Below are 13,373 nucleotides of genomic sequence, written 5' to 3'. Positions count from 1 at the left end.
GACTTATCATTTTGTTCTTGGAGGATACTGAGCTGCAGACCTTGCTCAGCGAGTCAGAGTTACTCTGTTACAGAGTTGCTGTCTCCGGCATCTAAGACACTGCTTCTGCCAAGCAATGCATTTCCGACACAAGCTGACAAGCAGATGCCTACTTCTCTCCCTTTTGTCTAACAGCCATGAAATGGCTGAGCTGCTGACCTCACTACATGACCCTCCTTGCCTTTTGCCTCTTGTTCCAGCAATAATCTCTCTGCAGCCATTCACCTTTCTGTGTCAGGGAAGCCAAAGCCAATCTAAATGCACTGACGGAGGACCATGGTAAGAGGTCTGCCAATGGAACTCACATGGGAGGAAGGGGATTTTTTGCCACATTCAGGCCTCTTATGATCTTTCACGTTAAAAGCCTTGCTCTCTGGATGGTTCACAGAAGTTGAGACAATCTCCTTTACAGCTTGTTTAGTATTTCTGTCTGACATCTTGCACCATGGTTGGATTTCTAGTTTGTTTTTATCAGGTCTATCACTCTTTCCATTGTCATGCCACTTTAAGATAGAACAAATATTCTTTCTGCTGGGCTCCAAGATAATCACTGACAGTGTAAAGCCCATGAGGTACCATAAGAGTATCCAGTAATGCAGAATCCTTGGAGAGCATTAAAGCCACAATCTTGCATTCTTGATTGAAACATTTTTTATATGGATGGACCCGAACAATTTGGGCCTTGTCCATATACTGTTTGCAACAATACTTAATAGTCTACTTCCAGTCAATGAATACTGTCAAAGTAAATCTTACACTCATCTTCAGACAGTTGTCCTCTGCTGGTGCTGTGTTTATTACTTGTGAGGAATTTGTACGCCTTAGGAGAATTCTCATCTCAACAAACTTTGTTGAAGTTCTGGGTAGTTCAGAACATATGCAACTATTGGTTACATTTTTTTTTTTTACTTATCTTGATAGGTCTTGCTTCCTTGTATCTATGTAATATCTGTAAGACACAGTAATGTCTTAAGGGAGTTCTGAGAGGTGTGATAGTCCTGAAATGTCTTTTAAGTAGTGTGTCTTGTATTCTGCCTACCATGCCTGGTACTGGAAAAGAAAATCCTGGTATGCTGTTGGTTAAATGATACTGTGTCTAGGCTTCTGTGGCTGTTCCAGAGGTAGAGCTATTTCCTGGCACAGTATTCCACTCCATTAATCTGCACATGTTGCTTTTGCCAGTCAACACTGCTCTTCAAAGCCCAAGTGCTACTGTTGGCCTGCTTCATTGATATGTCAGCTTGAGACTGCTGGGGCAGTGATGTGGAAACACACTGAACTCTGCTAAACATCACATGCTGGATTTAGCTGCCAGAACCCTAGCAGAATGAGAGAGTGTTGCTACCACCGATGTTGATCTCATGTAGCAAATAACATTGATTCTTTCTAGCAGCCAGTGGGGATGCTGCTGTCAGTAGCTCTTGCAGTAAGGATTGGGGTTAGAGGGTTAGGGTTCTGGCTGCACACTGATATGTCAGACTTACTAAACAAGGTAACAACCACCTGGATGCCATAATTGGTTTTCAGGCCATGTTTCTTAGAGGAAAGTTTGTTACAGTTTTTTTCTTGCTAGAAATATGGGTAGATCAAATTAATGAGCACTGCTGTTAATTTGTAACTCACTAAGGATTTATTAATTTTTTAGAAAGCATGGTTTAGGGTGGGATTTGTTGACTGTATGATGAAGAATCAGATACTATGATTGGGGGCCTTTTGTTCTCAAGAAATTATCAGCATTGGTTTCTTAACCAGCACTTCTTGTCTATTCCTGCCTCAGGCTTGTTAGGGGATGTTCTAAGTCCCTGCTATAATTTGTCAGATTATGGGAGCTGGGGCTTCCTCTTGTGTGACCTCTGGAGCCCACCTGGTGTGTTCCAAAGGGCTGGGGCTCTGCTCATCTGAGGCCCGTGGATGTGGCTGCTGCTTTCTTCCTTGAGATCCAACCAGTCATGCACAGACATATACAGTATGACAGGGCTGATTATACAGATTGCTATGCACCATGTGCTGTCTTCAACACCCACATAGAACACTGTCAGAACTTGTATAAAACATAGCTATAGACAGCCAAGTCTCCTTCCCTCTCCTCAGCTGATCAGGATTGAACTTTGTTAGTGAAAGTACGTACTCCCTTCTGCAGCCTCACAAATCCATGCACATTTTTGAGCCCCTCAACCATCCACCTGAGGCTTGCTGTGTCTAATGCCCTTTCCTGTGCTCTGTGGATCTTGTACTCCCCAGGTGGGTTAATGCACAGCAGCAAACAGCTGATGTATTTGTATGCACTCTTAGGTGCAGATTCCCTCAAATAGCAGCATGGGCCCTTGCCCTGGCAAATATCCCTGCCTGGGCTCCCTGGGTGCTGGCTAGACCAGCTTGAAGGTTGTTAGTGAATTACAGCCCTGCACATCAGCTGTGAAGGGTTGGGGAAATGCAAACCTTCTGGCCCAGCCCAGCAGGTGGCACGCAGACCTTACAAGCTGTGACTCCCACTCCAGCTGCTGGTGCTGAGACCCTTACTCTGTTTTTCTCATCCCTTTTCTCCCCTGTAGCTGGTAAATGTAGGCTGTGACTATGAAGCCTGTGATCCATGGTCTTATTTCAGTAGCTGAAGCAGACACACTCATTTGCTCCAGTTGCTGGCAGTAGGGTTTCCTTTACTTTCTGGCAGACTACAGCTGCTGGCCCAGAATTCATTCACAGAATCACTACTGTGTGGTCCCCCCACAGTAGCTCCAGATATGTGCTTTTACCACCTGCAGACGTGCTCCTAGGACCAGCAGTTCCCCTTCCAGCTACTGATGTTGAGCACCTCCTTCTCTCTAGTTTCAGCTTCATCCCTTGTGCTGCTCCAGTTGCTAGACCTGAACAGACTCATTCCTGCCTCCAGTTGCTGTCATACAGTTCTTAGAGAACAAGTGAATGTAGGCTTGAGAGTGAGTTTGCACAGAGTAGTTAGGATTTAATAAAATAGGATACAGTGGTGAGGATGTGCAGACTGGCAACCTGTTATGCAGCTGGCCCCTTTGCTACCCTTTTCTGTCTGTTGACAAACTTCTGTTCCCTTTCTCCTGATAAGCATATCTCTTGATAAGCATTGCATCACTGGACAGGCCTTCCTTCAATATCCTCAATCCTCGTGGTGTTCTTGTTTCCCTCCTGTTAGCAGTCACAACATCCACACTGCACCTCTATAAAGTCATGCCTGGAGTTTCTTAATAGCCTGTCAGTGAGGAGCTGGAGACTTTCAGTCTTTGTCACTCTCTTGGTTGTGGCTTGCCTATCAGGTTTATGACTCTAGTTGTTCACTACTTCACATTTTACTTATTCCCCCTATTTCTCTACTTCTTTCTCTGAATTTACTTTTCCGTTTACATTGAATTGTCTGACTGAATAACCTTAATGAAGCAGATTTTTGTTTATCTCCTTTTCCACAAAAATACATTATTTTGTATTCAAGCTTATCAGTAGTGCTGAATTTTTTCTACTCTTAAGTGTTTATGAATTTATTTTTTTTTCCACACAGGTACATGGCTCCTGAAGTTCTAGATGATTCCATAAACATGAAACATTTTGAGTCATTCAAACGAGCAGACATCTATGCAATGGGATTAGTGTTTTGGGAAATAGCTCGGCGGTGTTCAATTGGTGGTATGTGGCAATCTTTACAAAATGGGACATATTAAGGAACTATAAGGAACTTATTCAGGTTCTGAAAATAGTTTGCTCAAAAAACAGTGCAAAGTAATAGCCAGTCCATCTCAGACTTTATTAATTGTTAATCCTGTAAATGATAACTGGCCTATTCAACCTCTTTCTAGACTGACAAACCATACTTATTGAAGAAAATAGGAAATATTCTTGTCTATTTTAATTTTTTTTTCTAAATATTTACATAGAGGGGAGAAAATGGTGAAATTTAATACTCTTGTGAGCAAGGGGCAAACACTGTAATACCTAGCTACAATGTGTTCAGATAAATCTATACCTCATTTAAAATGAAGCATGCTGTTATAGTGTGCTCTGAAGCACTATGGTTTTAGTATAGCATATGAAAGATTTGATGTAGCCTTCAAGGGTAATGTGAACACTCCTAAGGTATGGTTAAGGATTTTTGTTTATTTATTTGTCAGTCACTGTGATGTAATTTTTTAAAATGAAAAGCAAAAACTGGTAGGGTACTGATAAGGAACACAGTCAAAAGTGAAGAATATGTAATCCAGTGTTAGTTAAAATAAAGCTGTTTTCAATCTGTTACAGGAATCCACGAAGATTACCAGTTGCCATACTATGACCTCGTTCCTTCAGACCCTTCTGTTGAAGAAATGAGGAAAGTTGTGTGTGAACAGAAGCTAAGGCCCAATATTCCAAACAGATGGCAGAGCTGTGAGGTATTAACTAACCTTTCTAAAGCTGCTTTAATGGACACTAGAGCTTTTAGTGATTTCAGTGGCTTAAAAATCATGCTTATTGTTCAAGGGAGAAGAGCTGCTTTTAGGAGAACTTAATTAATTTCGTTCTAATCCTTATGGTTTTATTAAAAGCATTGTTCCTTGGTTATACATAAGTATTTAAATGTAATTTCATAGAAGTTAATAACTAACTCTGCATGGAGGATTCTAGGATCTCTTCCTGTGAAGCATAATGATGCTAATACAAATTAGAGCTGGTCTGAATTACATTATGCAGGAAGCAGCATTGCAAATAAATTGTACTGTGTCTGGCCAGGACTGAGTCAATGTCCTTTATAGCAGGCTGCACAATGCTGTGTTTTGGATTTGTGACCAAAACAGTCTGATAGCAGCCTGATGGTTTAGCTGCTGCTGAACAGTGCTTGCTCAGCTTCAAGGCATTCTCCATTTCTCGAGTAGGTTGGGGGTGGACAAGAGCATGAGAGGGAGAAGAGCTGGGACAGCTGACCCAAAGTGGTCAGAGGGAATATTCCACAGCACTGGTCTGGGAGCCCAGCAAGGGCTACAGCCAGTGCAGGAGCAGCTACAGTGGGGTACTGATAAGGGTGAAGTGCTTTGGATAGAGGAGGGAACCTGGGTTGTGGCACACATGGAATGAATGCATGGCTGAGATAAAGAGTCAGGCAAGAGCACACAGGAAAGGGAGAGAGGTGATGAATGCACCCACAAACTGGGAGACAGGAAGCTATGGGGATTGAAATGACTAATATAGCTTCTGTGGTATTTTGGAATGTAGAGCTGTAACTTTATTTCATCTGCCATTTTTTATATTTGCTTTGTTACAAATAACACATAGAAGCACTCAGATTTCAAAGAATGGTTGTTTGGAGGATTAAAAGACTTCAAAAATTTTTAGAATCCTTGCAGAGCTTCAATTTGAAGAAGACAGCTCATGAACTTAATTGTTATGCATTGAAGTAATTCCTTAACTGCAGGCACAATTAAAGAGTGTATTTTTATCTGGTGTGAAAATTCAGAACACAGTTGCAGACAAGCTACTAATTTTTCATTAAAATGTTCTTTTCATGAGCCAAAATTCTACTGAAAAATCCCAGGTTTGCTTTACAGTGTTTTAGAGAGTTTTACTTGCTGTAAATAAAGATTTTTTTTTTAAATTTTTTTTTTAAAACAGCACACTCTCCCATGCAGTAGTGGACTTCAGAAATGCCAGAGCAGCAGTTGCATGGGCTACACTGGAACAGCAGTGCATATAATGACTTGTGTTTCCTTTGCAGGCGTTGCGAGTGATGGCAAAAATTATGCGGGAATGCTGGTATGCCAACGGAGCCGCTCGGCTGACAGCTTTGCGCATTAAGAAAACATTATCACAACTTAGTCAACAGGAGGGGATCAAGATGTAATCCTGGATTTGCTACCGAAGAACACTGTAAAAATCCCTATCTGCACCAGAGTGGCGTGTTAAGAAGGTTAATTGTTCTACCTCACTGGGGGAACAGAAGGATATTGCTGCCTTTTAGTACTTCATAGGAACGTCACTTGTTAGGATTTTTGTGGATGTGCTAAACAGTTGTGTTGGGTCTTTCTGTGCACTATGAACCTCTTTCCCAGGTTACTTACAAAGCATCATGTACTCTAGCTTTGTTAATCTATAATTTTTTATTTGGGAAGTTGATAGCTGGTCTGTGCTAATTAACTGTGCTAAAAGTAGGAGGTCACTTCTAAAATGAAACTGGTTCACTATATTGTTCTGCAGTGCATTGATGGCTCTTAAAGCAACTTTATTCCTGCCTGGTACATTGATTACTCTGAACCACTGTCTCAATTCCTTGATTCAGATTGTGAGTGTACTATTGGAGTATACCTTGCTAGCTGATAAGGTAGTGCATCTTTTGAACTCTTACCTTGACTTACAAATCGACCTCATTCAGTTGTGGGAACATGACTTATGCAACTATACTTTATACATGATTACTGGGTTTTTTCCACTTTTTCGGAACACTACATTGCCTTCAAAATAGATTGTATTACACCAGTAAGTGCCACTTTTGAGTCTTTTAATGCAAAATAGTAGGGATGTACAAAGCCTATGGTACTTTTGGTTTCAAAAATACAAGTTAAGTTATTCCTTTGCCTAGCTAAGATCTAAGTCTTACTCATTGCAACAGTGAGTACATAATTGATGGAATATCTTCAATTTTACCAAAATCTGACTCTTGAAACCACTGCAGGAGTTCTAAATAGTGTAGGCTGGTAAATTCACTGTCATATTTTGTAATTGTCAAGTTACGAGTCATAATTATATATAAGATTTTTTTTAAATCAATTGGTACTTCTAGAATGCTTGAAGTACCTATCCGCTTCAGAAAAGTAGCAAGAAAAGTAAAATGTTAAGGAAGATTTTGCTTCATTAAATAAGTATGAAAAGCATATTTTCTGTGCTGTTCTGCCGAGTCTTAAGGCGCAAAGAACAATATTTGCAATTATACAAGGTTTAAATTCACGTGTCATTAGAGAAAAGTTATTTGGGCTTTTGTACTAGACAGTTCTAAGCTGCTTTTAAATTTTATGTGCATGTATGTTGTGTGTGCCTCATACACAAAGTGGTGAGCTAGAGAAGGTGGTGAGCTGCAGGTCTTTGGATACAAATATCAGGGGATTCCAGCAATCCTCTTCATTGTTAGAAGAACAAAGCTTATGGTGGCTTGTGTTGTCATAAGAACACAGAAGAATATGCATGGCTTTAGTCAAGATTTCCTTGAGTTTTAAGAGCATCATAACATTTTCACAAACTTGTTTAGAAATCAAATTGATTCCTGCCCAGATGTACCACAAAAACCTGCTGTTACTGGGATATGTTTTTTAATTGCAATTTTAGGAAGAGTCTGGTTGACCTTTTGTTTCATTAGTGCGCAAAACAAACAGTAGCATTTCAGAATGTAAATATGCCTGGTAATTAATATGCTGCCTAACCTGCCACTCTTCAGAGCACCTCAGTACCCATCCCATTATGCAGCCTTTAACTTAGCTTCCTTTCCATCCATCAGCACAGAGCCCACTGAGAGTTTGTTACCAAGAAGGTAGCAGTGGCAGGGTGGCTGCTGGCAGCAGGTTCTGTGCCATGGTCTGTGATGTGTGGCAGCTAAAGCAGGAAGAGGAATGAGGCCCTGGAAGAAGAGGCTGCATAGGTGACACAAGCCTTACCCAAGAAAAGCCTTAACACTTAATTTTTGTGTATTTCCATATTCTTACTGCTTGCTTGGAGATAAGTTTTAATGATGTCAGAATTACACACTTTCAGAGGCCGAACTGCAAATAATGAATAATGAAATGCTTTTTTTCAACAACAAAATGGAGGAGTTTATTCAGATTGGAAGACAGTATCCAGGAGAAAAGGGAGAAATAAGAGGAGTTCTTAGAAAACAATTAGGCTTAAACATACGTACAGCTGTCACGCTTATGTTTGTTTGGCATTATCTGAGAAGTCAGGCTTATGTGCTTCAGGCCTCTGTCAATCAAAGCTGGATTAAAAATTACTTCATGTAGGTATTTTAAATAAACTATGCCATTGTGCACATGGACAGTTGTGCACCCCAGAGTTTTTCAACTGACTGTTCAAAAAAAAGTGTTTGAATATAATGCAACGCCCAAGCCTGTCTACTTGGCAGCCTCTCTAGCATGTTCCATGTATCTGTACAGATACTTAAAGAAAACAGGTCATCGTGAAAATAGGTCAGGCTATCCATGCCAATTTCAAAGCTTCCTAGTCAGCAATTTAAATTTTGTTTTGTAACTTTGTTACATATCACAGTTTCATAGCTGTCCTGGGGTCCTTACCAGATACAAATGGTACAGTTCCTACTTCAGAAATATCAGGCTACTGGCCTGCCTCACATTTCTGTAGTAATTTTGGTGATAACAGGAGAGCTTGCAGAATAATTCGTCAAGTAATTTTTAGTGGCTTTTTTAGCACCCACAAAACCTTACCAGCATAACATTTAATTTCCTAAAATATATGGAACAGTTCTGTTGCATTTCAAAGAGGATGTACAGCAGCTGAGCAGCATCATGGCACACAGATGATTCTGTCAATAATATAACTGTGTTATATTGTCTCAACCACCTGCAAATCTTCATTCTCCTGAATTGCTAGCAACTGTTCTTTCTTTGTTCAAAATTTAGCTTTGTAACAGAAGCCTGCAAAAACAAAGCACAGAAGGATGCTTGACACAGTGTATAACATATGGAACAGTATTTCAGTACAGTTATCATTCCTATTGGACTGCAGAACAGGAAAATTCTGAATAGAGCTATATGTATCCTCAGTTCTGACACCACAACTTCAAGCTTTGTTCTTCTTTTCCATTATATGAACTGAACACCTTTTACAAAGGCTGTGTCTGTATATATTATGTAACTTTAAGTGCTACCTGTGTAAGATCATATCTTATATATATGGACACAGGTACACATAAGTATTTTTTAAATTAAGATTGTAATATCACCAGATCTGCTCTTGGAAATCCAGGGGGACCAAAATATTTTAGCATTCAAAATATTAATTTTGTATCATTTCAAGTATATACCAAAACAGTTTCTGATTAATACTGATGCAAATGTTTATTGTAAATATTACATGCATTATACATTCACTTAAGTTTTTTTTATTTAATCAACTTTACATTTTAGTAGCATTGAAGCCTCAGTTTGGTTTACAGACTTGTGACCAGCTGCATATGAACATGGAGAACAAGGAGCATTGGAAATGGTCTGATGCTGAAAAGCCTGAAATGTCATTTTTGAAATGCTGGAATTCTTCAGGGACCTTCCAACCTTAAAAGCTGGAATTCTGGGATGTTTCTCAAGCAGACTCTCCAAGTATGACACACTGTCACCCTCCAATGGTTCTGCTTGTAATCCTAAGAAAGACTTTGTATATAAGTAAAGACGTTGGGATTGACTGTATGGGGACATGAAGGTGTCAAATGAAGTAAGAGGCTATTTTATTTTTTCAGTAATGGCTCTGAGTGTGATTGCCATGAAACTCACCTTTTAGTTAGCTCCTTGTTTATATTGTGCCATTGAAATGATTGCAAGGTGTTAATCATTTTGTTTCAAAAACAAGCAAACAAAAAAACCCCTTAACCATATCTGTTGCTTTAAACTCAAATTACCTCTTAAAAGACCAAGGTACATTTACCTCATGTGTATATAATGTTTAATATTTTTCAGAATGTTCTCCAGGTTTGCAGTTACATGTTTCTAGAAATATGGGTATTACTAAATTTACGACTTCAGTGGTACTAAGTGTATTATCTGGTGCCCCAAAACACTTTATTTTCTGTATTTTATTGTATTAGCAAGTTTGCTGCTTTGTCACTGTAGCACCTGCCCTTACATAGCTGTGTGGATACTGCCTTGTAAATTTTACTTTTTTGATGATTTGAGGATCCTGTACAGATGAGTGTCACTTTTTTAAACCTTACCAAATTGTGCATTTCCCTTACATTTCTGAAAATATGTATTGTATTTGTAGAGTATACATTTCAATGGATTGTAAATAGGACAGTAGAAGAGTGGATACTTATGTTAAGTGCTAACACTACAGTAGAGAGATTAAAGCAGTGAAAATAAATAACTTTTTTCAAAATGCGTGAGTTGTCTTTCAGAACAAGAAGTTGCAGGTAGATACAGGTTTGTGTGTGATATTCCTATCTGCTAAAATGTGGGTTTACTGTGAATTCCGTTCCTCAGAATGAATTTCTTCTAGTACAAAAATGCTAAAAAGATTTGCTACTGCCAAGGCAATCCATCTCATCTGTGCTATGTACATAATGATAAAGTGCATGCCTTTCTTGCCTCCTACAGTAATGTTGGTATAAGAACATTGCTGCTATCTCTCATCTCTTGGACAAAATTAGTAATGACAAATTGTTCCCTCTCTACATTTATATTTGCATAGAAAGAACACTTAGTCTATTTTAGTCTGCTTAAGCAGCTCAGCACCTCAGTGCACCCCAGAACTGAAAGTAAAATCAGCTTGTGTTGGAGCGGATTGTTTATGTACAAAACTCAGTTTCAGTCTTGTGTTACATTTCTGGAAAGTGGAGATTTAGACACAACAAAAATAGAACATATTGCCCTCACATAAGTTTAGATTAATCCTTCAGTGCTGGCTCAGACAGAATTACCAAAAATTGCTTCTTCTAGCAAACTTTCTCCACAATGGGAAGCCATAAGGTGTCCAGAGAAAGCCTCTGGCTATGTCAAATACTGCATTCCTTTCAAACTGCATATCTAAAGAATATATAATGCATAACTAAAGAATATATAAATAAACCACTTCTATGCAGTACCAGGTGAGTACCACAAATTTCCTTTTCTCAATTTTTGTGACATTGGTAGTTGATGTACAGTTATATACCCAGTATAGTGTAGCATACAAGTGGTCCTGGTAGAAAATAGATTACTTTTAAATAGGAAATCAGAAATTCCAAATCTCTCACTCAGTGCTCTTGCAAGCCTTTTTTATCTATCCAGCTAAGCCATAATGTTTTAGCTGGACCTAACAGTGTTCATTGTTTTGCTGGTAAAGGTTTACAGGAATCTCACACTGCAACTCCCCTTACCATGATGGGCTGCTGGGGTTTTGGGTCTCAAACTTCTGTCGTGGAGTGGCTGGAGTTTTTCCCAAGTCCAGGTTGGAAAAAATAAGAAACATTGGCACAGCATCTCCTTTGTCAGCTTGCCTGACTGCAAATCCAGTAGTACTCAAGAAACCCACACCTCTATAAATCTTCAGAGTTTCTTGAAAATAAGATTTAAATCTCCAGTCTCTGAGGTGAAATGATACCTGAAATCATTACCTCTCTTGAGAAGAAGGAAAAAAAAAAAAGCCGGAGCAAACCATACTGATAAGTTCCTATGGAATATTGCAGTGTTTAATGGTATTAGAAGAGTTCTCACTCTTCTAATGAAGAGTTGGCATCCTCAAGATGTGTTTCTAATTAGCTCAATTAGGAAAATGAGATCTACCTGCCGGTAGCAGACTGTGTAAGCAGTTCAAGAATCAGGCATGTGATACTCAACTTTATGTAATATCAAATATATTTATGTAGGTTTTTAAATGAGGGTGAATAAGCTAGAAGGACACCTTTAAATCTAAGGAGGATGCAGGACTTGTGGAATGCATAGTGAAGGGAAAAAGGACAGGGAAAGGGAGAGGTGACCTGGAGAGGAGTGAGCATGGGAAAATAGAGGAATAAGAAGATAAAAAGGGTGGATCTTCTATAAATAGCAGACTAGTCAGTATGTCAGTCTGTCTGTGCCCAGCACAGCATCTTCTTTTATTTTTAAATCCCTTCCTGCCTGAGAAACTCAGTTCTGGGTCTGAGCACACCAACTGGGCATCACTGTTTGATTCTTGACATTGGTCACCTACCCACAGGGACTAGAAAAACATCTTTATTGCAGTATTAAATTAAGTATCTTAAAACCTAGAAAGCAAAGGCAGTAAGTTACAGTCTTAAGGTATAAAACAAGAGCTGGAGACAAAAACCAAGTTGAGTCTGTTGCAATAACTTACCTGTTGCTCTGGACATCCCCAGGTGCTAATTTGCATTTATGAAATTTTCCCATTCCCTTCTACGCTATGGGCACGGGAAACACGTATGTGTAGTGCCACTGTTCAGATTCCTAATTAGTACAGGAATGGGGTAAAGAATGGCAAGAATTCTGTGATACCACAGAATTGCACGTTTCCAAAGAGTGCAATCAAGCTGTGCTTTCTTTTGTTATTGCCCTCCTGTGGCTTGGACTCTCTGACCTACACCTCCTTCCATGAAGAGAGTTTTCTGTTGCTGTTACCAGAAGGGTCGGTGGGATTCAGTTCCTGAACCTCTCTGGACAATTTTCCATGAAAGTGAGCTACCTTTTTCTTACCTCTGCTCAGGAAAATGTTTTGCCTATGCGTTTTTTTGCACAGATAACTCTTGCTCACGCTAGATGATAGAAGGCTTTAATTTTTTGTATTGGTTGACCTTACAGACACCCTCATTTCCATCTATACAGGTCTGACAGGTCCATGGACTGTTGGTCTCTTTGCTGCCATAATAATGTTGAATTGCAAATTTCCATCTCTTTTTTCTCAGCTCTTTGTGCTGAGGCTCATCACAGGCATGCAGCCTCCTAAGCCTGGTATCATTGCTGGTAGAGCAGGTAAGCACAGCTCTTTCTCAAAACCCTCTGTGCTGTATTGAACTTCTCCCTCACTGGAGACACTCCTGGAGACAACCCACCTGGACACATTCCTGTGTAACCTGCTCTAGGTGACCCTGTCTTGGCAAGGGGGTTGGACTAGGAGATTTTTCAGAGGTCCCTTTCAACCCTAACAGTTCTGTGATTCTGTGAACTTCAAGAAGAAGAAGGGAATGTTGCAAAGAACATATTGCAACATTTCTTTTTTAACTTCTTCAGGCTGTGTTGTCAGTATGTGCAGTATGCACACAGCCTCTCTCCTGAAGTCCATCTCTTCTGGTTCTTCAGTTAAGAGGATGCTTGAGAAGGAGATGTGGATGCTTTGCTGCCTTTACTGTTGCTGCAGTTGCAGGAGGCTTGAAGTACAATACTCAAGGAAACTCATATGGTAAAATTTACCTGAGTGTTTGCATACAGAAAATATCAGTGTAACTGTACAAACAGCTAAGCCATTTTAAAATAAAGTTCCAGGAAAGTAACATGTCTCTGCCCATCGTTCTACTAGTCTTTGAGTTCTAGCACAAAAGCAATGGTTAGGCTCTTAATGATTTCTTCCTTCCTAATGATGTGTTGCTGCAGCCTTTTTTTTTGCAGTTTCATGTGGCCAGATGTGTTTTGTTCTTTCCTCTTTCACTGATGTTTCATTCA

At 39.6% G+C, this 13,373-nt stretch overlaps 1 protein-coding gene across 1 annotated transcript in view; it reads left to right on the top strand.

Moving 5' to 3' along the window:
* The window catches only part of TGFBR1 (transforming growth factor beta receptor 1), a 34,393-nt gene extending 24,274 nt beyond the window's left edge, over window positions 1–10,119 (top strand). Inside the window, exons 7-9 of the mRNA XM_056484301.1 lie at window positions 3,566–3,690; window positions 4,300–4,430; window positions 5,747–10,119. Coding sequence (XP_056340276.1) covers window positions 3,566–3,690; window positions 4,300–4,430; window positions 5,747–5,872 — 382 coding nt within the window. The 3' untranslated portion in view covers window positions 5,873–10,119. The remainder of the gene's footprint in view (window positions 1–3,565; window positions 3,691–4,299; window positions 4,431–5,746) is intronic.
* The last annotated feature ends 3,254 nt before the right edge of the window (window positions 10,120–13,373 follow it).

This window comes from Oenanthe melanoleuca, chromosome 2 (assembly GCF_029582105.1).
Source record: "Oenanthe melanoleuca isolate GR-GAL-2019-014 chromosome 2, OMel1.0, whole genome shotgun sequence".
Classification (NCBI taxonomy): domain Eukaryota; kingdom Metazoa; phylum Chordata; class Aves; order Passeriformes; family Muscicapidae; genus Oenanthe; species Oenanthe melanoleuca.
Note: the sequence above shows the minus strand (reverse complement) of the source record. Positions and strands in the feature narration are given on the sequence as shown.